The 27,928-nt window shown below is 40.1% G+C and overlaps 2 protein-coding genes across 5 annotated transcripts in view; one reads left to right on the plus strand and one right to left on the minus strand.

The window, feature by feature from the left end:
- Nucleotides 1-3,431, plus strand: part of CHFR (checkpoint with forkhead and ring finger domains) — a 68,532-nt gene extending 65,101 nt beyond the window's left edge. For all 3 annotated transcript variants that reach the window (XM_063454415.1, XM_063454413.1, XM_063454416.1), the window contains exons 17-18: nucleotides 1,233-1,305; nucleotides 1,853-3,431. In XM_063454415.1, coding sequence (XP_063310485.1) covers nucleotides 1,233-1,305; nucleotides 1,853-1,895 — 116 coding nt within the window. In that variant the 3' untranslated portion in view covers nucleotides 1,896-3,431. The remainder of the gene's footprint in view (nucleotides 1-1,232; nucleotides 1,306-1,852) is intronic.
- A 2,058-nt stretch (nucleotides 3,432-5,489) lies between these two features.
- LOC134610973 (uncharacterized) overlaps nucleotides 5,490-27,928 on the minus strand; it is a 40,828-nt gene continuing 18,389 nt past the window's right edge. Inside the window, exons 2-7 of one of the 2 annotated variants that reach the window (XM_063454411.1) lie at nucleotides 23,487-24,469; nucleotides 21,947-22,001; nucleotides 17,944-18,046; nucleotides 16,099-16,229; nucleotides 9,954-10,196; nucleotides 5,490-8,306 (exon numbers count right to left, since the gene is read on the minus strand). In XM_063454411.1, the coding sequence (XP_063310481.1) occupies nucleotides 7,605-8,306; nucleotides 9,954-10,196; nucleotides 16,099-16,229; nucleotides 17,944-18,046; nucleotides 21,947-22,001; nucleotides 23,487-24,469 (2,217 nt within the window). In that variant the 3' untranslated portion in view covers nucleotides 5,490-7,604. The remainder of the gene's footprint in view (nucleotides 8,307-9,953; nucleotides 10,197-16,098; nucleotides 16,230-17,943; nucleotides 18,047-21,946; nucleotides 22,002-23,486; nucleotides 24,470-27,928) is intronic. The other variant, XM_063454412.1, reaches the window with a different exon arrangement.

Here is a 27,928-nt window from a genome sequence, read left to right on the forward strand (position 1 = left end):
AGGGTGTTACCACCCTGGTGCAGGGTGTTACCAAATAATGTGGTCATGTATGGGGTCGACATCCAATGACCCATATAACTGGACCGCTTACATGTAGGATTGGATTTGCAGCTTCCAGTGTCTTTTTTCCATCTGCTGGTTCCCCCCCTTTCCCATCACAGCAGGACTTGAGGATAATATTGACTGTAGATGTGGGCATTCCCTTCAAGCCTGGTCAACTCAGATTTAGAAGGAGCAGTGTGCTCCGTACTGGCCGCACCCTTTACACCTGATGTTCGTCTGCTATTGCCTAGCTAGCTGGGACAGTGTCATCCCCAGGTGGTGGTGTTATATTGGAGTGTCCTTCTCATAGATAAATGGCCTGACAGGGCTACAAGCTTTTCTGTTTGAGTTTGACCCATTTGGTGCCAGCATGCAGGAGTCATCCTGCATGACTAAGGTGTTGGATGAAGAACTCAAGGCCATGGGGGGGGGGGGATGGGGCGGGGTGTGTTATACTTTTCTTTTTTTTTTTTTTTTAAAGCATCAACATGTTCCAGCACACTGTGTCCATGGGTACAGCTGGTACAAGTAAAAATACAAAGATACAATACATCTAAAAGACAATACAAATTTCACTAACGGATACAATAGGAGTTGAGGGTTATGAAGATGAACTTATGGAGTTAATATACGGTTCAGTTTTCAGAATTCCGAGGAATGTAACCTTTTACTTTTTAAGGCCTAACTGAGAAGACAGAAACAACTTGATAAACTATACCAACAAGATGGAGCCCACAAGTAAAATGAACTGAATCATTTTCCCCTGCACTGGCCCTAGAGACAGAAATTAATATTTATCTTTTGAGAACTGCATTCTCAGTGTTTTCCTAGTTTTTAAATTGCATCTGAGAAGTTTGTTTTCAGTGTATAGGAATACAATGATTTTAGACTTTACAATAAGTCTCATAAGTCTTTCCTTTTCTCCTGCACTCCTTCCAATGTATCCTTTTCCCCTCCACCCCTTCCAAAGTATGCTTTTCTCCTCCACTCCTTCCAAAGTATCCGTTTCTACTACCATCCTTCCAAGTCATATTCCCCTCCTCTCTCTCCCAATTAAATTATTCCCTGCCTCACCCTCCTATGGCTTTTTTTTTCCAGCTTCTGACAACATATTCTATTATATTCACTTGTATTTCTTCACAATAATCTTCTAAAGTATGTTTTTTTTTTTTTTTCTTTTTCTCCCTTAGTATCTGTGACATCACGGCCAAATTGCTACTGGGGACGGAACTGTAGAACTCAGGTCAAAGCCCACCATGCCATGTAAGTCCTGTATTCCTAAATCATAGCCACAGAGAGAGTACATGCAGCAAACTCAAACAATAAATCAGTATATAGTAATCTATTCACTCCAGATTTGTATTCTCCAGAGTTTTGTAAAATGAGCTGAGTTTAAAGAAAATGTGTATGTTGTGATGATAATGGCGTTGGAGAATTTTTCAAGTAAAAGCATTTCCTACAAATTTTTTGCAATTTGATTTTCACTTAAACAGAAATCACTGGTTCAAAGAAAAAAGTACGGTAAATGTTTAAAGAATATCCCAGTAGTTCAGCAACATCTGGGGGCCAGAGTTTGAGAACTCTGCTCTAAATACTAGAGTAAAATATTTATTTAAATATGAGCAACAACATTTTTTTTTTTTAAATCTCTTCTCCTCTAAGGCTCTGTTAGAGGAATATAGAGAATCATGAGACATGTAGATTCCTGCATATGATGTCTACTTTGTACAAAATTATCTCTAAAGGGTGTTAGTTCTGTACCGAGTGTATGTGTTGACTTTGTTTGATATTACTATTTTTTTTTCTTCAGGAAATTCAATCATATCTGTGAGCAGACACGCTTTAAGAATTGACTCTTTCCATTGCTCACACCTTCCTGGGTGTTTGGTGCTTGGGATCCAAACTAACTATATGGAACATTCAAAAGGGACTACTCAAGAGTCACTAAAAGAAGTGATAACCTGCTCCGTGCAGTGTATGTGACCTCTGAGTACTTTACAGCTTCCTGTCCATAGGGTTATCTGTCGTAATTCTTATACTACATGACAGATGTGGAGCATATGCTTATAATTGGGATGTGTTTATGGGATATTTGTATGTTACACAGATGAGGGGGCAATAATGATTCATACTGCCTTTTTTTTTTTTTTGCAGTTTTCCTAAGCAATGCTAGTTGTATCTGGTATAATTTGAGGTTTATAATGATGAGGGGGAACCTGTATATACTGTTGTATATGACATTTTGTTCTTTCTTATTAACAGTTGTGTTGGTTATTTAAAAAAAAAAAACTCTGTAAACATTTGTCTGCACTCCAAATTCCTGTGATCTAGCACGCCTTCTGTTCAGGGCAATTTACATCCCTTCAAGTAGCAGAGGCGGCCTGTGCATATTGATTTGAAATCTTTGTAGTAAACAGTAAAATCGGGAAGTGATTAACATTTGTATGCGGATCTAATTGAATCCTGGCATATCCTGCACATCGTATTTTCTCCTAGGAATATTTCTATGCTTGGAAGGCATTGGCTGTTTTTTTTTTTTGTCTGTTCTTCTCTCCTCCGGTTGTTTCCAAAACACATCCTGGAGGCCAAAGGAATAACAGTGAAGTATGATGCAAGACAGAAAAAAAAAGGCAGAGTAAATGTTTTATACTCCTGCTACCTAACCTGAATTCTCTATAAACAAATAAATACATTCTTCACCAAAACTATTCCTGATGGTTGGTCCTGTTTTTGTTTAGAGCAAGCTTGTGTCACATGTTTTACAGTGTACTAAAAGTGTAATTTGCCAGTGTTAATTTAGCATTTACAACTACAAACGTATGTAAAGAGAAATGGACACTACTGTCAATGATGTGCTACACAAATGCTTATTTAAACAAAAAAACAAAGCATGCACATGGGCATGTGAACACGAACACATCACAAGAGGAAATATACAGAAGTCTGAATTGTAAAATCGCTCAGGACAGCCACTTTTTTAGCTGGGGGGCTTGATGGTAAAATTCAAGTGTCCAATCTTGCCTTATATTTTGCAATTTGTATTTCTTTTGGGGATGATGGGCACACAAAGTTAACACTTTACCTATTGTTCTTAGCAATCTTGATAAACCAGTGATTAAAAATGTGAAGCAGTCAGATATATTACTACAGGGTCAGATAAGATTGGTAATCATTCCATTCTGTTAACCATTGTATTCTCATGTTGTCCTAGTTTGACAGATAGTGTAGAAACAGCTGTCAGCTCCCATGTTACAGTGTATTATTCTTCTTCCATTCTTTTGTACCTGTAATGAAAATGTGGCGTGTGGAAAAAATAGATTTCTTTTGTATGATGACTTGACAGCATATGTATCCAAACAATGGGCATCCAGAATTCAGATTTCATTTTTATTACAATATACATTTAGAAAGATTTTTTTTAATAAAAAAAAAATATATAATTTCATATAGTTGTAGCTCATTTACACTTCTCCATTAGTGCATGATGAAGTGAATCTGGTTTGCAGCAACAAGATGTGCGTTGTACAGAAAGGTTTTTTTTATAATGCATATATTTAGGTTAATGCAGCTTTCTTCCACTTTCTACACTCCATATGGGCAAGGTAAGATACAACATATATTCGTTTAGTCTAGAGAGTAAAAATGAATATATAAATGTCCATTATCCTGGACAACTGGTTAATATTAATGGGATGCACAAGGCACTAAATCAAATTTCTCTTAATAAAGAGATTTTGGTGCATAGGTGCAGCTTTTATAGCCTTGCAAATGACAACAGTGCTGTTGCTGAGAAAAGGCACGGTTTACATTTTGCAGTTTTTATGCCTACTAGTTTCTGTTAAACAGTCTAATATAAATAGATTAGGATCACTATAGGGTCAGGAACACAAACATGTATTCATGACCCTATAATGTAAACCCCTCATTTAGGTGGCTTGCCCCCTCAGAATGGGTAAAAAAAAAAAAATCACCTTATTTCCAGCTCTCAATGGGTCTGCTGGCGCTAGCCCCGCCCCCGTGGTGACATCAACATTGCCGATTTTTCGCCAATCCAAATCGGCAAGGGGGAGGGGCCAATCAGCACCTCCTCATAGAGATGCATCGAAATAATGCATCTCTGAGGAAAATTCAGCGACCAGATGCAGAGTGTGGGGGCGCTGAACGGCTGGGCCCCCCTCCAGTGGCCATCTGAGGAGTGGCCAGTTGGAGGTGTCCTTAGGGGCAATGTAAACACTGCCTCTTTGCATAAAAATACTTGAAGGGAGCTACTATACTCAACAGAAGATCTACATTAAGCTGTAGTTGTTCTGGTCACTATGGTGTCCCTTTAAATTATTCAATCTATTTGGTGTCTGTGGGATGCATCCAATGTCTCTGAAGCATTGAGCTATTACTGTCCCCAAAGCTCCTTAAAAGGGACACTGTAGGCATCCAGACCACTCATTGCAGTTATCTGGGTGCTGTGTCCCTGTTGCACTTAGTGCTGCAATACAGCCACTAGGGACGCTTCCAGAATCAAAATGGACCTTTGGTCCGTTATCAGACGCTGGATGTCCTCACGCTATGCATGAAGGACCTACAGCATCAGATTTTCTTCATAGGAAATATTGAATAATGCTTTCCTACGGGAAAATGCTAATGCGAGCACGGCCAATGGGCACACGTGCGCATTAGGTCTTCCCCGCTAGCCGATGTCTGCAAGGGATGAGCGTGGGCAACGCCTGACCCAGCGCCGACGCTGGATTCAGGTAAGTGGCTTAAGGGAGGGTGCGAGGGACAGGGGCACCTTTTAAACCTTTAGTGTCAGGGAAAATGCTTTGTTTTCCTGGCACTATAGGATCCCTTTAATGTAAACCATCCTTTGGAGAAAAGTCACGAGGAGAAAGAGAGCAGGCTACAGCAAAAAATAGCTCCTGGTGTTGGATTAAAGGTAGGTTTATATTTATTGGGAAGGCCAGTAATCTAAACATAAGAGAAATTGACATACAAATGTCATTCTTTAAAACCCTGACATTGAAGCAAGGCACTTACAATAGACTTGTTATATACAGTCTAATTTATATATTTATTTATTTTTGGTACAGTGAAGGTTTACATATTCATTGCCATCGGACACAAGAAGCATCTATGTAGTTTTCAGAACACAGCCAAAAGTTGTATTAAGCGATAATTGTCAAATTCACTAGAAAACTGCAAATATTAGGCCACAACTGGCTCTAAAACATGTAGACAATCTGCAGCAATCCATATGTGGACTACTACATCTCCCTTGCTGCTTTGCCAGCATGACTAAGAGCATTACAGGAGATTTAGTCCACAACATCTGGAATGCCTACACCTGATTTAATTGACAATCCCCAATAAGTGGGGGGAAAAAACAACTCTGCTGTTTACTGAATAAAAAAAACAAAACCTTTTTTAAAGGAACGTACTGTAGTTATGGCGGCAGAAGTGCTCTGGTTCCCCCACCACTGTAATTACTCAAACTGTTTCACTTGTTAGCTGAACTCTTCCAGGTCCTACAACCTCCTCCACTTGCTGGCCCGGAGGCAGATGAAGAGCTCTGGCAATGCAAGACTTGGCGTTTTTGCTTGGAGCAATCAGCTATCTTTGTCTGCACAGCTTAAGTTATCAGAACCTCCTGAGCATGATCCTCCAGCTTTCCAAAAGGATAATTGCCCGGTGGATCCCTGGGAAGATGTTGATCCCTTCTGAAACAGTGTGACATTTTACATTGGTAGAGTGCGCCTGGCACCATAACAATTACAGCACGCTGTAGTGGTTATGGTACTTGGTGGGTTACGTTAAACAATGTCAAAATAGACTGAAAGAGTCAAGCTTGCATGTCATGCAGCTGGAAAATGTTTCCAATTATGTTAATGTTAGAAGAAAGGTCCATTTCAGCTTTGATGATGAAATTAAAGGGACTCTCCACTTCCAAAAAGAGTCACTTTAGTAGATATACCTCCAATAAAAACATGTATGTAATTATGCATTTTTTAATTGGGTGTATCTAAAAACAGCTTCTAAAATTTGCAGATCTAGTCTGAAGTCTTTGCAAGGCAGGTGCTCTGAGCAATTGCTGCCTCTTGAGTTTAGCTCCACTGAGCAAACCAGGAAGTAACAGAACCGGTTGTCTGACAGTCAAGGGGGTGTAACAAGGTTAAGTTATAAAATGTGCCGATTTCATTTGAAATCTGCACTTTTTTTTTAGAAGGTTTAAAAAAAGTGCTTTAGGGGTCTAGTACGGTCCTTTCCTCCTGAGTGACAGATCTGATTGAAAATCAAGCCATTTCATACTCATACAGTAACCACTAAACTGTAAATTCATTCTATTAAAATTGCAAACTAAAGCCAGGATACCCAAATTGGAAAAATGTATCCAAGACAGCTGTAATGCTAACTTGGCTCTTCTGTAAGTTTGGTTTTAAGTGTTTAGTGACTAATGTCTCATGCATTAAGGTCAGCCTGCCTTTCCTATTAGAGTGACTGGTGTCAGTGTTGGCTTTGGAATTAAATTTTATATTGAACTTGGCAAAAACAATTGCAAACAGGATCCCTTTGGACTTTCTGGATTTTTAGCAAGAAATGAATAGTGAATTTATAGAGGATGTGATGAGTGCTTATACAAAGTAGTGACACAAACAAAATATTAATTAACAGAAGAAATACAGAGTGAGTCCCAAACAAATTTGAATCCTTAGTACACAGCTAAACGTTGTAAGCCTTTAGCACATGCCAAGTCATAGAATATTTAGCTCCTTTGTGCTTGATAGTTAGTGACTTGTGCGTTTAATAGAGACACTCATAAAACAAGAGGGAAAGAAATGTGTGAACATTCTTACTTTAAATTCTACAACAAAACGTAAATTTTAATCAGGATGTTACCTTAAACATAGTGATCAGATTCGTGTCAATATATTCAAGTTATCTTCTAATAATCATACTCAATACTGTGTAAAGAGAAAAGTAGGAAAAAAAGCTCTAGGATAGCTGGCTTCATCCCAATCCAAGAAAAATTGTGTGAATAATAATAATCTAAACACCATTGTGATGTGCGTTTTTGCTGTAACCAAATTAAATTAATTTCAAAGCCACCCTGCTCATGGTTATGGTGCTTCAACCCACAGTTTGCTTAAACCGTTGCAAGAAAATTATCATGGAGCAGAGAAATAAAACCGTCATGTACAACCTTTGATAAGACTTCTGTTGCTCATTCGAAGTGTTTAAGAAGAAAAATGATTCCATAACTGTCTATCATGACATTGTTCCACGTTAACCAACTGCCACCTGAAAGTCATAGAAAGGGATTGTGGATTTCCACTAAATATGCAAATATGCACGTTAAGGCTTTTCTGTGATTTACCTTTTATATGAAATATTTGGCACTTTTTCCCCCCAAGCTTTCAGCAAGAGGCGGGATTATGTGAATGCAGAATTAGTTGCTGGCTAAAAATAATGTATTTTTTCTCAAGAGTACTAATCAGCTGCCATATGGTAGGCCAAGTCCTTGGAATAAACTGCAGGGTGGCATTTAAACAGAGTGTGTTTCCCAAGCAGACTCAGTCTGTAGGTAACCCCATTTGGGCTAATAAAGATTTTCCATCCAGTTCAGAATCATGTCTGGAATTACGTGCCACACATAAATTACTTTGATTCTCATCCAAGCTGTACAAAGGCATTTTCTTTGTGTACGGATACTGGTAGTCTTCTGGTGTCTTCACCCAGGGATTTAAGTCAGAATGATTACTTCTGAGTCCAACTGGTTGGACCTCCTCCTTACAGCTACTGGAGCCGATCTCATTAACACAGAACATTTCCCTGCTGGGGCTCAGCTGGTCATCTAATACTAGAGGCTGTTGGTCATCCGCCTCCTCACAAATGACAAAAACAGCCTTTGGTTTCTCCACATCCACAGAGAGCTCTTTGGCTCGAAGTATATTGGACATAGCACTTTTGGCAGTGCCCGCAAATTCCATGCCAGAATTTTGACACATCTGGTTTTCCCTAGAGCTGCTTGTCCTCACAGCAGAAGATCGGGGACTATCAGATGAGCCATTAAGAAAGCCAAAATAAGGTCGGGTCCTCTTTAGGTTGCAGGGTGGAAGCTTACGGGTGAGCTGCGCAGAGCGGGTGAGGGGATAAGAAGCATTACTATCTGAAGACTCGGAATATAAAGGACTGGAACTGCCCTTTATTTGCACAGCAGAACAGGCTCGTCTGTGGTTTCTAGGACTCAAAATCTTGGGTGGTACAGCAGAGCCCTGTAACAGAAATACACAATATTAAATCATACTTTATTTTTAGGAATACCATTAGCCAGTTACTTTGTGTAGAAATTACTAAACATGCACATCATATTTGCTTGTCACATATGACTTGACTGTAAGAATTTGGTTTTGGTCATAATCAGTCATATAATCAATATGATATCAATGTCTGCAAACAGGACAAAAATAATCTAAATCAAACTGTTGCTTAAGGCAACAGATAGTTATTATACTGTCTGGGGATATATGTAAATGTTTAATCACTAAACTAAGAAATCTGATAAATCCCTTATTTACTAATACTAGGTAAAATAAAGTTGGCTAAAAGACCAATTTTGGTCTTTCAGCCTTATAATAGATAGCTCCCTAATTTCTACGATATTAGGGAACTATTTACTAAGCGGCTGCAAGACGCAGCCACAGCACAAATCGTATCGGAATTTTATTAATTTGAATGAAATTTTGAACTGAACAAAATGCACAAATTTCGTCCTAACACAAATGGACAAACTGTACTTATTCTGTTGGGATAAAATTCTGTAGTTTTGCCGGTGTCCTGTCTAAATGACAGGACATTCAAACGGCAAATGAAGCAACGCGAAAACAAGGAGGAAAGGGTGAGTAATGTGGGAAAATTTCTTTGACCCCAGGAAACGGAGCAGACTTAAGCTCCTCCTTGGGTCAAAGATGATCAAGCATAGGAAGTTCATAAGACAAAAGTAGTCCCTACTTTGTCTTGGGTTTTAAAGAAAACTAGATCAGATAGGAAGAAATGGGAAGAATCAATATCAGAAAGTTAAGTGCGGCAGGACAGTGCCGCTTTAAAATTCTGGTAAAAATGGGGCAGTATGCAAAAATATCCACTTAAGGAATTTATGAGGATTGAAATCTACCAGCTTTCCAATTCGTTTTAACCCCTGGTGGGGTGAGAAGCCTGCTTTCACCTTATGTTTGTGAGTGCAATATCTAAACATCACGCACTTCATTTTATTGTAACTGTATTACGCTATGTAATGTTTCTTATTATTATTATTACAGGTCTATACTTATTTTATTAATCCTGGTTCATCTTTCCAGTTTGTATTTAATTACGTATACTGGGTGTTTTCTTTTTTTACTCTAATCAGGTGTTGGGCCAGTCTGGCCTATGGAAGGCATTCAGGAGCGCGGGAGATAACAGGTTTACATTTATCTTATATATCCCAGTTTCCCAAGGGTAGTCTGCACCTGTCAGAGTCGCAGCGGTTGAGAAATGTCCAGTGGTCAGATCGGTGTTATGCTAAGGAATTAACGGAACAACATGTTCATGTATGATCTAGGCACCTTAAGTCTCAGTCGAAGCAGAGTTAAACCGGAACATAACAATTGTTGCTAGGGATCAGCTTTTCCTTATGCTACACTGTACACTGTATAAATATGTTCACCGATGGTTGATAGTATCTGTTAATCGATGCAAAACCAATTGCTTTCTAACCCACCTGTTTCTAATCATTAGTTTTCTCACCAACCTGTTGGTGATTGTATGTACCAATGGAATATTATACAATAAAAACTTAATTTTTTTTTTTTTTTTTAAATTATCCACCAAAACCTTCTCCCCTTCCGTAACCAGCCAACCACTAACTGTTCCAATATACTCACACTGTCAACAAGCTTGGTGAAGGAACCACTGGATAACCTGTTGCTCCATTTCACCTGCAGTTGTGGCATTGGTGGCAGCAGACTGTTAAAGGTCCGAATGCTCCAGGTCCTTTGCCTGGCCGGATCCGCTTCCATACTTTCACTCCCCGTGTCATCTGTACCGAGCTCCACGCTGGTGTAATCCCAGTTCAGCCAGTCTGATACGGAGGCTGGGCTGGTGACACTCCTCTTGAGAATGCATTGCTGTAATGTAAAAGAGGTCTTAACACAAAACCCTAATAAGTACTGATAATCATTCCTGACGTTTTTAAATATTATAAAAAGTCTGTTCTTATAAATCCATTAAGAATTAATATTTCCAAACACTGAGCACAAGGATATAACTGGATCTTCCTTGATCCAACTGGTATTAAAAGTTCAAGCACATGGGTGTGACAGATGTCTCTAACAGTTAAGCTTATAATCTAAAATGTCTTCTCCTCCTTCACCTTACATGTATGGTTTTCTGAACAGTAAAAACTCACAATTGTAATTGCAACATCTGCAGACCACCGCAGTTTACAAACAGTATCCTTGGGAAGCTTCTCCTATTAAGCTGTTGTCCTAGAGCTTTTAAAATAAATAAATTTAAAAACCCACAGGGTGGATGTCTTTAAACAAAGTACAGATGGTTTTCTGAGACAGAAGACGACATAATCGCTGTTCTTCCGCTGTTGAACTACAATTCCCATAATCCACAGACAGCTGTTCTGATGAACTGAACTGCCTCACAAGAAGCATATGCTCTGTGCTGCTAAGACGCGTGGGAGCTATGCGATAATGGCTACTTTTGATTTAGTGGGATTTGGATAATATGAAGGGAAATTGCCCTACTAATTCCTGTGTTTTCCGGTTTTCATCATCTGCTGGCTTTACTGAAATGAGATAAAACTATATTTTATTGTAAGTAATACTAAGGGAATGCTATACAATAGACGTGGTTTCCTCACAGTGGCAGCAATTAATCCACGGACATACATTTTGCGTCTCTTAACCAACAACTTCAGCAAAACATTTGCTTACTAAACAATTTTACAGAAGACAATTTATCCAAATTACCATTTTAAGATCACGTTATACAATAGCAGTACAATTAGAAATGACAAAGTAAAACAACTTTTTGTATAAATCATATTCAAACATTTTTTACATATGTACAAAAGCAACACAGAGCTGAAAATGCTCTCTCTATACACACACAATAAATATGGATTGAATCTTCTAATTATAATCGAGATTTTAGTATTTACTATAGAAAATCCTCAAGTTATCAGTAAATAGAAGTCACCAGAACGATAAAGAAACTTTTTATTTATTTTCTTTATTAAAGACTGGAGATAAGTATTACGGTCTGCTCCAGATTTTCCATTAGGCAATTTGGTTCTGGCTAAGTTCACTGGTGTCCCATTTTTGGCGACATCAGGAAACTGTCCCCAGCAAGCATGGCGTGAATGTATCATTAGATGCACTTGCTCTATGTTCAGGTCCCTAACAACCTGCAGAGAGCACTAAAACCATTTCTAACGGCAGGGTCTGACCCCCAGTGGGCTGGCCTAGATGATTGGCAGGCTGGCTAATCTTTCAATTCTACAGAGAAACCTGCTCCCTGCCCAGGCGGGTCCTCCCCTATAGGCAGAGCCCGTGACGCTTATTGTGTCACAATCCCTTTTTTTACCACTACCACCAGGGTTCCGCTTCACAGACACCAGAGGTTGGGAGGTACGCGCCTGTTTTCAGCACTTGTAATGTGACTTTTTGGAGCTCGAGTTTTCTAAAAGGGAAAGTTAAATATCAGAAGCCTTGGCCAGTGTCCTCTGTATCCAGTCAACCTCCTATGCAAGAGAGTGTAAAAATAAGTGTTGTCCAGCTCCTTCAGTGTGTGGCTGTACAGGAAGTGGAAGGGATCATTTCCCATCAGGACACTAATAACCTCTTTCACAGGAAGTGCCTTGCAAGAGGAGCAGGAACAGCACTGAGTGAAGCAAACTGTATAACAATGTCTGCATCCCTGTAATGAATCACAGGAGACTGACTGGACTACAGAAGACATAGCAGGGAAAGTCCGGTAGCGTTTGAGAGGATATTTGCTTAGTAAACAAACCTTTTCCCTAACCCTAAATGTAACCCCTTCCAAAATCTTGTGTTTATATTGCTGCCTAGTAACACCTCTAGTGACAGTCACTTAGACAACAACTAGAGGTGCTTCCTGTGTCAGTGCTGCACATTGGGTAACACTGGTGTTCAGCATCTCCACGCTCTGCATTGAGGCCCTGAGCATTCTCCATGGAGATGCATTGAGTCAATGCATCTCTATAAGGAGATGCTGATTGGCACAGCAATGTGCTAATTGCATGCGCAATAGCCCTCAATGCATTCCTACGGAAGCTGAGTGGAAGAACAGGTGGGTAAAATCACCTTTTCGAAAGGCAGCAAGGTGGGCCGGGGACCTAAACAGCCACACCAAGACTAAAGTGTCAGGAATACACGTTTGTATTCCTAACACTATAGTGTACCTTTAATCCTCGGTTTAACTCCTATTAAAATCAACACTAAACTTATCCCACCTATTGCACTAAACAATTTTAAACACCAGTTATACCTATATATATGGTCTCCTTTCACAATTTTAATCCTTTGAACACTAAATACCCAATGTAAACAAACTCTGACGTTAATTCCTCTCAAACCTTTGACATCCCTTTATCCCATCCACTTCTTACATTTTTATCCCTACATGCATAAACACAGCTGCATAAACTCAATATAATCAAACAATATATTGCAAGCAAAAATAGACAAAAATAATCATGATCTTGATAAAGAATCGAATGGGTCAAAACGTAGATTTTCTGTAAGCACAGCTAATTTTGTGATGACCAAAAAAAATAAAATATTTGCATGACTATTTTGAGACCTGTGAGTGCTCCCTATATTTCATTTTTTGTATATATTCAACGCGAGATTGCACCCAGGCTAAATATAAATTGCTGTATACGTTGGAGGAGTGCCAAGCAGCATATACAGTGTTTATATATATATATATATATATATATATATATATATATATACATACACACACACACACACACACTCCCCAATATATGGATATCACACAAATAGATACAATAAAAAGCTGCTGTAGAGGGGTCAGGGCTTGGATGCCATGCTAAGCAGTAGCATGGGAATAGGGATCCTCATTTAAATTGCCCTATTCCGTTAAATATTGCAGATACCGAGGTGTCAGCGACTCAAAATCACCCACGTTAATCCCGAACTCCTTGGGCACCAATCGGATCATTCTTGTAACCCGCGATAGCGGAGCTTCGGTCCTGTGTAACCGGCGGACTAGTACAGGCCCTGCTGGGAGTGGTGGCCGAGTAGCAGCAGAGACCCGTTCTACCCCCCATACCCCTCCCTCCGGACTGGTGGGGGTCATCCCGATCCCTGCTGTGCCGACTTCCAACGTCAGAGCACACGATTTGCCGCTCCTGCCTCACCTTCTACTAGCAAAATGGCAGAGGTACTCCATCAAGGACCTACTCTGACACAGAGAGAAGGAGAGGTGATGCCGAGCAAGCCAGCCGACTTACCCAACATGGCGGAAGCCATGCGCCTTCCCAGCCATCAGACCGAGCTACAGGACAAGCTGGAGGCCATCTTCAATGCCTTTTGGCTAAAATTAGAAAGCCAGGCGCTCCAACAAGCCTCACTGCACGCAAGCAGCCACTCACCTGACCGACACCCCTCGCACACTGAGCACCAAGCTGGGGCTCGAGCTGCGAGGAAGGCCCCAAGGGGAAGGCGGAACAGACCACACACACACACACACACCTCAGCCACGCACAAGAAACTACACAGAAAGAAGCAGACGGAACCCAGTGTGGAACTCTGCCGAAATCCCACAGCGTACCTGGGCACTCCCACTCAGGGGATTAAACAACCGTACACGACCACACAGTCGCCCAGAAGCTTGAAACCCCTTCATGAACTGCAGTTCGATGGGGTGCCCGCAGCGGGTATCGGCTGACCGACTCAGAGGCAAGCACCATGGGGCCCATGACCTCCCTACATCACCACGCACAGCTCCCACAAAGAGAACTGAGCAAAGGTTACCATCATGATGTCACATCACCCCATGTTGCCTGACTGGCCGGAATCTGCGCAACCTGCCTCAACTGATTTCACCGGCCTGATGCTCCCTTTCCCTCTTGACAGAACCTGGAGGACACCTCCTGGGGCAAGCAAGCTCTGTGACATTAGTAACATGATTTAAAGTGTTTATTAGTATAATTTTGTCTGCCTCTACCGTGCTATTCTGTTTAAAGTGGTTATACAACATGATTGAGCTCAGCATATCTTTGGACAGTGGCATGTCTCTGGATCCCCAAGCATACCAACATACCCAGTAAGCGAATGTCACTAACTCACTCTCAATGGCAGTGTCATACCACATTGAGAGAATACCCTGCCTGCCTTAGAACATGCCGTAGCATGTTCCTTGATACTCTTTTCTCATTTCATCTGCCTGGCATGCATTATAAGCGCAGGATTTGCTACACCTGCTCATATAGAAATGTTAACATTGAATCTGCCTAACATGTAGCTCAAACGTTGATCTTAACATTCTTGTGATTACTTAACATGGTAGGCAGCAATAGATGGTCAGACTAGCCTGTTTAGCATAAGCGGTGACATTATAATAACGTAAGCATAGGCACTGGGATCAACTTGCTATGCAGGACTCTAATCGAGACTAACGTAATGTAACCTACAATACAACGAATCACTGAATAGAATGGAAATGTCGCATTGGATCCATAGCGTATTACCTAAGCCTGTATATCATATGTTACCATTATACGTTCTTGATGTTACTCAAAATGTCTATCCTACCATTCGTAGCTACCAGCTTGAATAAAACTACTGTTATAGACATCTATACCTAGCCTGCTCCCTTTTAAAAAATTGTGCTGTCAATGATTACCATGAAACCGTCTATTCTTTGTTATTCCATCGGCTTCTATCTGCTGTCGTGGCGATTTGTAACTCTAAGCACTACAAAAATAAAGATTTATTTTTTTACAAAAAGCGGTTGTAGATCACTTGTGCTAGACCCCCTATCTCAATACACCAGAAAACAGATACGGATAACAAAAAATAAGGTGGAGCACTTGGGAACCACAAAATAAAAGCAATAGAGCAGATCAAAAATGTCATACAGGACAGTAGTCGCGGACAATGGGAAATGCCCTTAAAAGAAGGTAGATGCCAAGTGCATCTTTTGACTTTCATATAAGTGTACCAGAAAAAATGAAGTACAAAAAAGCAACAAGAAAGTATGAACAATTGCAATGTTTACATTGCAATATTAAAACTACAGGGCTACTACACCCAGACAAGAGATGCAGTGGTCAGCATGACTGTAGTGGTCCTCTACATAGCTTTAATTTCAATCCTTGAAGAAGGAAAGCTAGAACAGGTTCCCTTGGTGATGTATTCACTGTCAGGGCTTAGACATGCCTTGTACTACTGTCTGCCCTCGTCTTGAGGACCTCGCAGCCCCAACTCAGAATCCCTAGTGGCCATTGCCACGATCGAACGCCATATCTAGATGAACACTCATCTCGATTCTAGCTTAAATTCTCTGTGTGTGTGTGTGTGTGTGTGTGTGTGTGTATATATATATATATATGTTAGATCCAGTGTGTACATAAGCCTCTACTTGGTTGATGATCACTTACTTAAGATCTATTGTTTGAATTATCCTTGCACACATTTGTGTCTGTGTACTTTTGTATTATGCAAAAACATTTTTTTTTAAATGAGTATGTGCAAATAAGTCTTTTATTGTCTTGTATAATTACAAACATACCGGTAGCTCAATAGGTCAAGACATGGTGGTATAGATTTCAGTAGTAGTTGGCCTTTTTGGGAACAATTACTCCTCCTAGTTCTTTCAAAACAACAATGTGGCCCATGTGAAATGTAGGAAAGCAGGTAACAAAACAAGCAGAGATCTCAAAAGTAAGAAGTCATCGTTGTCAGGACATGGTCTGTTTTTTGCTGGATTGGAAACAAAGCCTCTGTCCATCCAATATGTACATACCTTTGGGTAGTTGGTAAAGCTGAAATTCTCTCGGTTATTGCGGTCTGAGATCACAAAAACATCATCACTTGTAACAGTGGCAATAGAAGAGGAGGGATCCTCCTGCAAAGTTTGTTTAGATAGGTCTGCAGCTGCAAGACAAGAGACAGGGGGGTCACTAGGGTTGCCACTGACCTCAATGTGACTTGGATTTATTCAGAAAAGAGAGGTATGCCCAAAACAGAGACACACCTCACTTGGTCTTTGATTGCTGGTGATCAACAGAAGTAATAAGATCTCCACTGACCTGTCAATAAATGAATGCTGTGACCGAATAATCAATGTAAACACCAGCTCATTGCATTCCCACAAGAGATAGATATGATAGACAGACAGATATCTTAGATATATAGAAAGATCTATTATTTAGTTAGAGATCTTAGATTATAATCAGTGAGAGAGTTCCCTGACTGGATAACAGCACAATAGTAACACAGTGTGCGTAAGCCAGAACAAGCAGAAACAGACCACTCTCCCCAGTCCTAGACACAGAGAAGCATGAATTCCACTCCACAAAAGCCGACAAACGCAGGAGGTTGTATGGAATTGCTTCAATAAAACAATAAACGCACCGGAGCAGCGGAGAGAGAGCGGAGGGAATGGGCTTGGAATTTATGGTAAGAAATTATTTAGACAATGCCAAAGCCCCTTAGACTGATGAAACTATAGGGAAGAGACACATAAAATCAGCAGAGAAAAATAAAGAAAGAGGATAGAAGTAGGAGAACATTCAAAGAAGTGAATAACGACAGAAAAGGAACTCATAGAGAAGATAGAAAAGAAAAAAAAAAAAAGAAAATTGCAGAGCAAAGTAAAAGTGTGGGCGCCGGGTGGCAGATATAGAACTTTGCATCTTGCTGAAGTACTTTATGAGTCTGGAGTTTTTTTCCAACAGTTTATAAATGTGATGATTTTAATAGAAACCTGAACTTTTATAATTGGGGGCAGAAATGTCATTCAGACAGCCTGGGAGGTTTTATTCTGCTTCCATTTTAGCTCAACGGAAGTGGCAGGTGTACTGGGCTAGTGCAGACCTGTCTTGCAACCTGCTCAATGACAATCCCTTTTCATTAAGAAGCACTGGAAAGCTGCAAACTTAAAGAATCATGCTTAAAGAATCACTATAGGCACCCAGACCACTTCAGCTCAATGAAGTGGACTGGGTGCCAGGTCCATCTAATGTTAACCCTGCAGCTGTAAGCATAGCAGTTTCAGGGAAACTGCTATGTTTCAATATGGTTAATCCAGCCTCTAGTGGCTGTCTCACTGACAGCCGCTAGAGGCGCTTCTGCGATTCTCACTGTGAAAAATCACAGTGAGAAGACACTGACGTCCATAGGAAAGCATTGAGAAATGCTCTCCTATTGACTGATTGCGCGCGCGGCTCTTGATGCGCATGCACAATCAAAGCTGACGTTGGGAGAGGGAGGAGAGTTCCCCAGCGCCGAGGGAGCCCGGCGCTGGAGAAAGGTAAGTGTTTAACCCCTTCAGCCCGGCAATGGGGGGGACCTAAAGACCCAATAGTGCCAGGAAACAGAGTTTGTTTTCCTGGCACTATAGTGGTCCTTTAAAGGCTTATATGTGCTACATCATAAATAGAATTCAGAGCCAAAAACTTAACCTAGCATCACAATATTCTGTTAAGATGAACTAGTCAAAGTGGACTTGGTATTCCCATTTGTGTTTCTGTAAAGGCCCATTCTATATAACAATCACACAATTCATTATACTTTGTACAAAGAATTGTACAAAAAAATATTAACAGCTTTCAGTACATATCTAGGGTAGGCGCGATATATGCCATACCTTTTTCCTCCCGACTGTCCGGTTCCTGTTCCCTAATCAGATCTTCTCCCGGTACTACTTGCTGTAGCTCACTGACATCCAAGGCTGCATTTTGAGCTCCACTCTAGAAACAATTAAATAAATAATTTAATTTACTCACTAATCAGTGCTCCTCTAGACTGTAAGCTCGTTTGAGCAGGGTCCTCGTCTACCTATTGTTCCGGTTACACTTCGTTATGGTCTCATTTGTTAAATTCCTTTTTATTGTAAAGCGCTGCGGAATTAGTTGGCGCTATATTAATACCAATAATAATAATTTTTATTTTATTAAAAGACACGGAGGTGAATATTTGCTTTTCTTTAATCCTTCAGCAGCAAAAGAAAGGAATTAATGCACAACTGTAGAAAGGTAAATAAACCTAGAAAGGGTTAACCATATAACACATGAGCCACTCAATCACAGTTTAGGCAGACATGAGAGAAGTACAATCACCGCGTTAATCATCCTAGCATGAACCTAACTGTAGAATCTTGTACACATAACCTTGTTTACATAATCGCTGCACCAGTCATGTTCTCTTCCTTTGTCTCTCCTCTGCATATCCTCTCATGACATGTACATTTTGCTGAATCGACAAAAGAAATCATATTTAAAAATGTGCCTGCACAATAAATGCCATGACATGTATTACCAATGTTTACCAATTGTACCTGATGTTGCTGTTGTGGCACACCAAGGCTAATTGTTAACTCTGCGCACACCCAAAATAAAGAAGAAAAAAAAAAATTAAAAAAATAACACGAGCCAAGAACATGGTTCATCCTATATCCCATCATGTAACCCTAAGCCACTTCTCTTATATTGCAGCGGATCCCTCAGCTAAGTACCAATTTTGACTCTCGTGTTCCACCATCATATTTTCTGTACAGTGATATTACTCCAGAAACTTTTTTTTTTTTTTTTTTAAATCATCAATTGGGAAAAGTCCGTACTTGTTCCCACCCTACTGATGGAATCTGGGCTTCGACAAACTCCATCATGGGTTCTCTTAATTTACTTGATGCCAAGATGAAGTACTTGAAAAGAGAAACCAGAATACTGTTGTCTCGCTCTCTCATAACCATTGGGCAATTATCCAGGGTGATCAGTGTATTTTCCGCTTCGATCCAATTCATCTTTCCAGGTCCTCTTCACTATCGGGCATTTCAATGTCTCAAGACCAGAAATTTGTGACTCGGCATGTCTTACTCTGATGTTATTCACCGTGATTGTGACATCAAGGAGGACCTTGCTTGGTGGATAAAACATATGGAGACTTGGAACGGATGTGATTTTTTTTTTTTTTTTTTGAGTCCATACACAGTTGTCGACTCCGATGTAAGTGCGATCGACTTGGGCGCGTGGAAGTGGTCCCCTCAAGAGAAAATCGCTTGTCTCGAGCCCCTGGCGGGGTCTTTTGCTCTATGTAGCCTACTTGAGGCCTCCATTAAGGTACATAAACGGATTATTAGTCACATGCCTTGGTGGATCTGGATAAGGAGTTTTGGCAATTCTGCCTGGATTGCAACATATCAATACAGGTGGAATACATTCCAGCGATGTCCAATGTGGTGGTGGATTGGAATTCCAGATACCTGATGGATTCCAGCGATTGGTGACTGGACCCTTCAGTATTTTTTCCACTCCTATCACTATGGGGACCATTAGACATAGACCTATTCGCGTCTTGGTTGAACCCTCATCTTCCCCACTTCTACAGCTGTAGACTGGATCCAGATACTCTCACTGTGGCTGTTTTTCCACAACAATGGCCCTCTTCCCTCAAAGAAGGGAACAATGAAAAAGGATGCCTTCCCTCCATTCTCGCAGATATCTTCATAGGTGAAGTAGGGTACGAGGTATTGATCATCACTGGTTCTCATCACATCATTCTGGACTGCAACCAAAGCTTCTGGAGATGTCCGTCGACATGCTGAGTTTATTCCATTCCCATCCAGATATTCTTTTGGACCCAGGAGGCACTCCTCACCCTCTCCTACTTCATGGCCACTTCCGTCTCTTGCCTTGCTTGCTCTCTGGGGACTAGGGTACATGCCTGATGGTCCTCAAGTGATGTTCGATCTTTTGGATGGAGCTCGGGCTCCAGGAACACTACGATCCTAATCTGGAATTCTTGGACTCACTCGTGAATGGAAAAACATGTGGATCCAGTTTCAACTTTTTTAACATATATCCGTTTCATCACTTGACTTTTTGATGTTGGTTCGACCCATTCCACAGTAAAGCTCTACCGTTCAGTGATCTCAGCTGGTCATTGTGGTTTTGATGGTTCCCCTGGTGTGAAAACAACTCTTTATTTGTAAATGGATTTGCACTCCCTCCACAACCTAGGTACTCATCTATTTGAGATGTCAATATTATTCTTTATTTGAATTGTAGCCGAATAACAGCGTTGTCTCTACAAAAATAATCTGCAAAATAGGTTATGCCGCTTTACTGATAGCAATTTCATGTATTTCCGATGTCTGGGTATTGTGCCTCACTGCGCTCTCTTATACACCGGATGGCTTTTCCTTTGATATTTCTCAAAGGATGAAAACGTCTATGAAATCAGTTTTTATCTGCGTTTTCCATACAAATTACAATTTAGTCCAGTATCTTGCCTCTGAGAATAACAGCAACATTTTGTAATATTTCTCGCCCCGGGATGTTTGTAGCTTTACGTAAGCCTCATCATCCAGTATCTACGATCACTCTTGCACAATAAGTAAAAAGGATTATGAAATCTGCTGGGATTGACACCTCTGAAAGGCCATGATACCCCTCATGAACACAAATCTTTTTCTCTGGGTTTTCAACTTTAAGACCTGCTGAAGGCAGTGAAGAGGCAGTCTAGAGAATTCATGTTCAGGTAGGTTTACTTCAGACCAACTTCACATTTTACTACTTTCCTTATTTCGGAGCTGCAAACTAGCAAATACGAGCCTCTGTGTCTTAATAAAATTACCAGATTTTACTATTAACATGACGTAAAGTCGTGATTTTATTGATATTCACCCTCCCTGACTCATTATTGTTGATGATTTCTCCCATTTTATATGTTTTCTTCACATAGATACCATATGGATTTGTCAGGTACTACCTGGGTTATGCTGATTACTGATTAGTGTTCTGCATTCCAATACTGTTTGTTTGACTTTCTGATGTGATGTCAGCTTTTTATTATTATAACTTATTGAGTATTTACTGAAGTATTTCAATTATTTGGATTGTAGCTCTAGTTATGGTCTTGACAATATTTCACATTCTCTTCTAATTTCAGTTTGACTCATCCCATCACATTTGTGAAGATTATTTCCAGTCGGATCTCAACTTGTACGTCATTTCAACGATCACGATTGCCCTTTGGGTTGTTTTGTTTTTAAGATTTACTGTTTTGTTATACGGTTTCTATTCCATTTGATTTTTGCATTCGGAAGCATCATCTGAAATCACAGTGGTTTAAGGTTACATGATGGTATGTGTGATGAACAATGTTATTAGCTGATATGTTATCAGGTTAACCCTAACCGGGTTTGGTTATTTTTCGATTATTACACCAACGCTTTCTTTGCAGCTGAGAGATTAAAGACATAAGAAATATTCACCTCTATGTCCTTTAATAAATTCATGACTTTAGACCATGTTAATGGTAATATCTGGTAATTGCACTATAAGACATATCATGTTTGTAGAGAAATATATTTATTTACAACTGCCATTTATAAAGTGCTGACATTCTGCAGCGCTGCACAATTGAGAAAAAAGACTATACAATATAAACAGATTGTAAGCCGGGCAGGATCCTCTATACCTGGCAATCTAAAAGTACAGGAAAAAGCCAAAAACAATTCTCGAAACCAACCATTTTTGCTGTCTCGCACTATGGTCATATTTAACTTTTTCCAAACTTATTTGCAATAGTTGAACATGTTGGGCTGTATTAACACTGTAGTATATACAAATACAACATTTTTTACTTACCAGATGTGGGGTCACTTGTTCAATACTGTGATCTCTCTTGGGACACATCTTCTGTCTGAATCACCAAAGAAGAAGTAGGAACATACATTAATACAGTGTTTCCATAATAATACTAATCTAGAAAATAAGAAAAGTACTGAAACCCAGGCTACATGAGAACAAGGAGAGTTGCATTTCACTAAAAGAAGGGGGAGGGGGGGGGGAATGCTTTCGTAAACCCTTTCAAACCCCAGCCACACAAAATTATTATATCCCATAGAATCGGGGTTACTTTTTTTTTTTGTCCGACAGCACAGCATTAGTCATTCTATGAATAAAGCATTTTAGGACACAGAGTCATTTTGAAATTGCCAATAATATTAAGTCCCGCAAGCTAAATTGACAGAGAATAGGCACACACTAAACATAAAATCAGATAGAAGCTGCATGAACCATTGTGAAAAAGAATGTGTTGAGGGGCAACAGGTTAGGGAATCTATGTGAACTTGTTTTCTTGTGGTTTCCTTTGTTTGTGCCCAGAGAGGATAAAATAGGACATTCTTTCAAACCAGTTTACATTGGCCCAGTGCACTTAGACTCCCTGGCGACATGACAAGTCACCCTTTCACTCACAGCAATGAAGGGGTGAGCCAAAAAATGCCACTCCATGGAAATAAGAACTGTGCCATCAATGTGCCCGCTTAGTGGTCATTGCTGATCCTCCATTGTATACAAAACAGAAGCCAAGTTTCAAAAGTTCGAAAAACAAGGAGCGTTGTAGCAAATTAGTTTTCCCAGGTATGCACTACGCTTCTGACGTCATTCCACCTCCATGTGATTGGATAGCTATTGGGTGGCCAAGAATGTATAGCAGAACAAATTACCCTAAAAGCTAGAGATTTTGTACAACTATTTTTTTACTACAATAAGAAGGGGGAAAAGCCTTAACCGGAGCTCAACTATCAACATCAATTGACACATGCAATAAAAACCAAACACAGGCTCATACTGGATAAAAAGCAAATTTCAATGGAAGACTGATACGAACAGGGTTTGCTAATCATTTCATAAATCAAAGATTATTTAATTTACTAGAATTAGGGATTTACATTGAACATTTACAGCAACCCCCAAAGTGTACCCCTTCAATTTTGCAGCTAGGTTGTCAACTCACCATGACTAATTATTTAGTAATTTAATTACTGAAATCTATGAAGCATAAATCCCTTAAAGCACTCTAGATGATGTGGACGGTATCTCTCATGATGCTCTTATAGCCCGAATGTTGGCAAAACATAAGGGGGACATACAGTTCACAGCATCTGGAATGATAAAGGTTGCCTACCCTTGCCCTAAAAACATACATTTGGAGATGTTCAACTTTCCATAACATAATCCATGGCTCTTTATTCCCTTAACTAACTTTAGTTTGCAATAGTAGAGCAAATTTATATTATTCTGTATTAAAATAAATAAATAAAAGAAAAAGAAAATAAATATGTTAGGTTATCATAATCAGTGTCTCTACACAACGCTTTTCCTGTTGATCACATTTTCTTACCGATAAGACAAGCACAGTACAAGCAGCAGAACCAAAGCAAAGGATATAGTAGCAGATGTCACAGCCAAGAGTATGATGTCTTCTTTACTCTGCCTCTCCATGACGCCCATCGCCGTCACAGAGGTCTGGTTCTGGTAGCTGAATAGTACTGCAAAACCTCTGCCACGGTCAGTGGTGGTTATTAGTTCCATAATTACTTCCACCATCTCCACATTTGATCCGAAGACCAAAACTTTATTTAGTGGAGTGTTGGAGCCACAAAACTGCGTGGAGAAAGTGATAAGGTCAGAGATGTACAGAACGTCGTGAGGGCAGACATCAACAAGTGGAGGAGAAGTGGTCTGGTCACTTCCATCACCCAACACTATGGATGATGAAGTTGCACCCTTATTCTGCTCTTGCCAGTAACCTTCAAAGTGTTCCGTCATTTTACCAGTGAAGGGATTTGGGATATCCAAGAGCTTGTTGGATTCTTTTCCCAGACTGCCATCACTTTTTGAGGATGTTAAAATGTCTCCTTTCTGTAATGTACCTGCTCCTTCATTAAGGTTGGCTTTTTCCGCTGTTAAACTTTGGAAGGCTCTTACTGGTTTTTCTCCCTGATCAGTTCTATCCCACCTCTCTTTAGGTATAACTATTTCTTTGTTAATTTCATTTGGGAAGGCAGCGTGTACTGTTGTTTTCAGATGTATTGCACTTTCAGAGATATCCACCACAGAAGCCTCTGTGTAAACCGCATCGTTACTGGCCTTTGTATCTGTAGTAAGTGTGGTGAAGCCAGAAGAAGCAAGAAGTGGAAGGCCATCGTCACTTGCATTCCCATATACATCAAAATCCAGTGTTTCTATCACTAAGCGGGATCCCGTAGGGATAAAAAACTGCCAGACACAGTGAAATCCAGAGAGGTAGTTATTAGGGAAACCTGGGGACAGAATGAGGCCCTTTTCTGTAGAGTCCAAGACAGCTCCACATACGTAATATACCTAAAATAAAAATAAACTGTGAATAATGACCACATCCCATTGAACAGAGATATATATATACACACACACATACACACACATATTTATATTCACAAATTAGAACAGAAATCAAAAAGCTATATTCAAGTGCTTAAAAAGTGACAACTTAAAATTAGACTCTGAGGAACATACAAAAAAAAAAAAAAAATGACAGCTCGAGTCAATGTGCAAGAAAAAACCCCAAAAAACAACAAAACTATATTTTACAATCAATCGTGCCAGAGGAAGTCTATCCATGCAAAGCAAAGGTTTCTGATTGTTTGGACTTTCGCTGCTTTATTTAATTTTCATGTGGGTATGGCAGACTTTGTGTAGATCAATTCTCCACTTCTCTACAGATGGAAATTTTGCAGGAAAAGTGCTGACCTTTAATTCCTCATATTTTGTGAGTCCATTTATGGTAGCAGTGTTTCTTTTAGTTTACAAATATTGCCCAATTGTATGTGTTTTTTCAGCATCTTACCTTTTTGTTTGGAACTTACTTGAACATGTAGTAAGAATCACAGTGTGTGCTGATGTTTCATAGTTACATAGCTGAAAAGAGACATCCATCAAGTTCAGCCTGCTGGATCTCAAAACAATGTTTAAAGGTGTACTACAACCCTTTTTTAATTCTAAAAAAGGCTAATGCCCGATTGGCATTATTTACAAAATTTACTTAAAAAAATGCTGAAAAATGTTCCAAAATAGGCTTTTACTTACCTTTATCAATGCATGGCAAAGTTCCCGGCCCTGCTCTGCGCACCCCCTTCTGATGTAAGAGGAGCCTTTGATTGGACCATTTTACTGGCTCAGAGTGCATTTGTGCGCTCAGAGCCAGCAAAGGAAGGATGAGAGGGAGTAAATAGAGAAGAAAGGAGAATGGGATATTTAAAAAAAAAAAAAAAACAGAGTGGAGGGAGGACTTCATTTGGTGTGGGAGAAGCATAAATCAATATAGGGATTAGTGCAGGATAAAATATGGTGCTTCAATCACCTAATGTGTACACTCCTATTACACACATAAAACAATATGAAAACAGTGAGCGTACTCAATATATAAAGAATTTAACCACAGGTTAATATACCATAGAGTAGTACAGTTACAATAACTTATTCTTATTAAACTATATAGAGTTTAAGAAGAATAAGTTATTGTAACTGTACTACTCTATGGTGTCTCTTTTAATATATTTTACAGGTATATTCAATCAATAACCTGTGGTAAAATCCTCTATTTATTGTTTTTATATTGTTTATGTTGGTGTGGGAGAAGCGGTTACATCTGCCTGCAAGGCAGAAGCTGTTCTATCTGTCGCTGTGTGTAGTGTGGGCTGACGACAGACATAAAACATGCACAGAAAGGCAATCTGGATCGAAGTTCTGGGCTACCAATGTCCGATACCAGGGGTGCAACTCGCCCCCGGCGCACAATTAAAAATATCTCTGGATGTGCCATGTTTCAAGATGAAACACTGCACATCCAGACACCTACCATCATGACCACTTCAAAAAGCAAAATAAATCATGGTGGTTGGAGTTGGTTTTTTCTCATATATTAAATCACTGGCTATTGGGTGGCCAAACCGACTGCTCAAGGCCCGTGCTCAGACATGGGCCCACCAAGCCATGGAGTCTACCAGACCACCAGGTGATGTATTATTCTTCCCTTCCTGCACAGGCGGTAAGCAGGAGCAAATGTAATCAAAAATAATAAATAAAAAGGAATTACTTTACCGTTTTAAATATCCTACGGATATACGGTCACTCCCCCCTCAACCATCACCCATTGTCACCCCTACATTCACCCACCCCCAACCATGTTACGCTCACTCACCCTGCAACATTTACCCTGGTAAATGCAACCCTTAACACATTTACCACTTCTCATCTTGCCACACTCAACCCCCTACTTACCCTATCACAGTTACTTAATAGTCATCATCATACACAGCCACTTCCCATACATGAAACACAGCTTCACCATAAACACAACACAAAGACCACAAGCACTCCCTTTTATACAAAACAAAAGCTGTACAGGTATATTCAATCAATAACCTGTGGTAAAATCCTCTATTTATTGTTTTTATATTGTTTATGTTGGTGTGGGAGAAGCGGTTACATCTGCCTGCAAGGCAGAAGCTGTTCTATCTGTCGCTGTGTGTAGTGTGGGCTGACGACAGACATAAAACATGCAAAAACTGTACGCACATATGCTCCCAGACACACACATTTATACAGAATGATTCTCAGGCACACGCACAGGTACATAATGACAGACACAGTAATACACATCACTCACAGAAAAGCCAAGGCTCTTGGAGGGGGACCTTCACACACCTAACAAGTCAGATGGCTACCTACTCTGCCAAAATATATTGTGATGCCAGGAGCCAGAATGTGACATTTAGCATTACTTTAGCATTACTAAACTGTATGCAACAAAGAATTGCAGTAAGATAACAAAGATCACAACAGCCTCACCCACACTAGACCCCAGGGAGAGGTGGCTGGGTGGACGGAAAAATACAAAAAATAAATAAAATGACTGTATGAATGTGTGTGAGAGAGAATGTTTATGTGTACGAGTTTGTGTGCTTTACATGATTAAAAATGTTTAAAAAAAAAAGTTTTGCTCAATTCATGTGATTTATAGTAATATGTATACATGTGTATATCCACACATGCATGTATTAATAAAACCCCATATACACTAACATTCAGACAACCAACACACAATCACACTCAGTCACTACACATCCCACTCGTGTAAATTGCTTGGGTGTAGCAAGGAGTGCTTGTTTGATTCTTTCACTTGATACTGCCAACTATCCTGTGATTCCTAGTTATGCCCCTGCATGCAGGAGAGGTGAGATCAGGACTGCACACGCAACATGATTAAAGGACCACTATAGTGGCAGGAAAACACTTGTTTTCCTGGCACTATAGGGTATCTAGGTCCCCCCGACCCTCAGGGCCCCCCTCCCGCCGGGCTCTAGGAGGTGGAAGGGGTTAAATTTACCTCTTTTTCCAGCGCCGGGGCGGGGTACTCTCCTCCTCCTTGTCGTCATCGGCTGAATGCGCATGCGCGGCATGAGCCGCGCGCGCATTCAGCCAGTACATAGGAAAGCATTCTGAATGCTTTCCTATGTACGCTGGCGTCTTCTCACTGTGAAAATCACAGTGAGAAGCGCGGAAGCGCCTCTAGCGGCTGTCAGTGAGACATCCACTAGAGGCTGGATTAACCCTAAAGTAAACATAGCAGTTTCTCTGAAACTGCTATGTTTATAGAAGAAAGGGTTAATCCTAACTGGACCTGATACCCAGACCACTTCATTAAGCTGAAGTGGTCTGGGTGCCTATAGTGGTCCTTTAAACTCCTAAATGACAGAGAATTGAGACTACAACAAAACTGCTTCATTAAGCTAAAGTTGTTTT

The sequence above is a fragment of the Pelobates fuscus genome, chromosome 5 (assembly GCF_036172605.1).
Source record: "Pelobates fuscus isolate aPelFus1 chromosome 5, aPelFus1.pri, whole genome shotgun sequence".
NCBI lineage: Eukaryota > Metazoa > Chordata > Amphibia > Anura > Pelobatidae > Pelobates > Pelobates fuscus.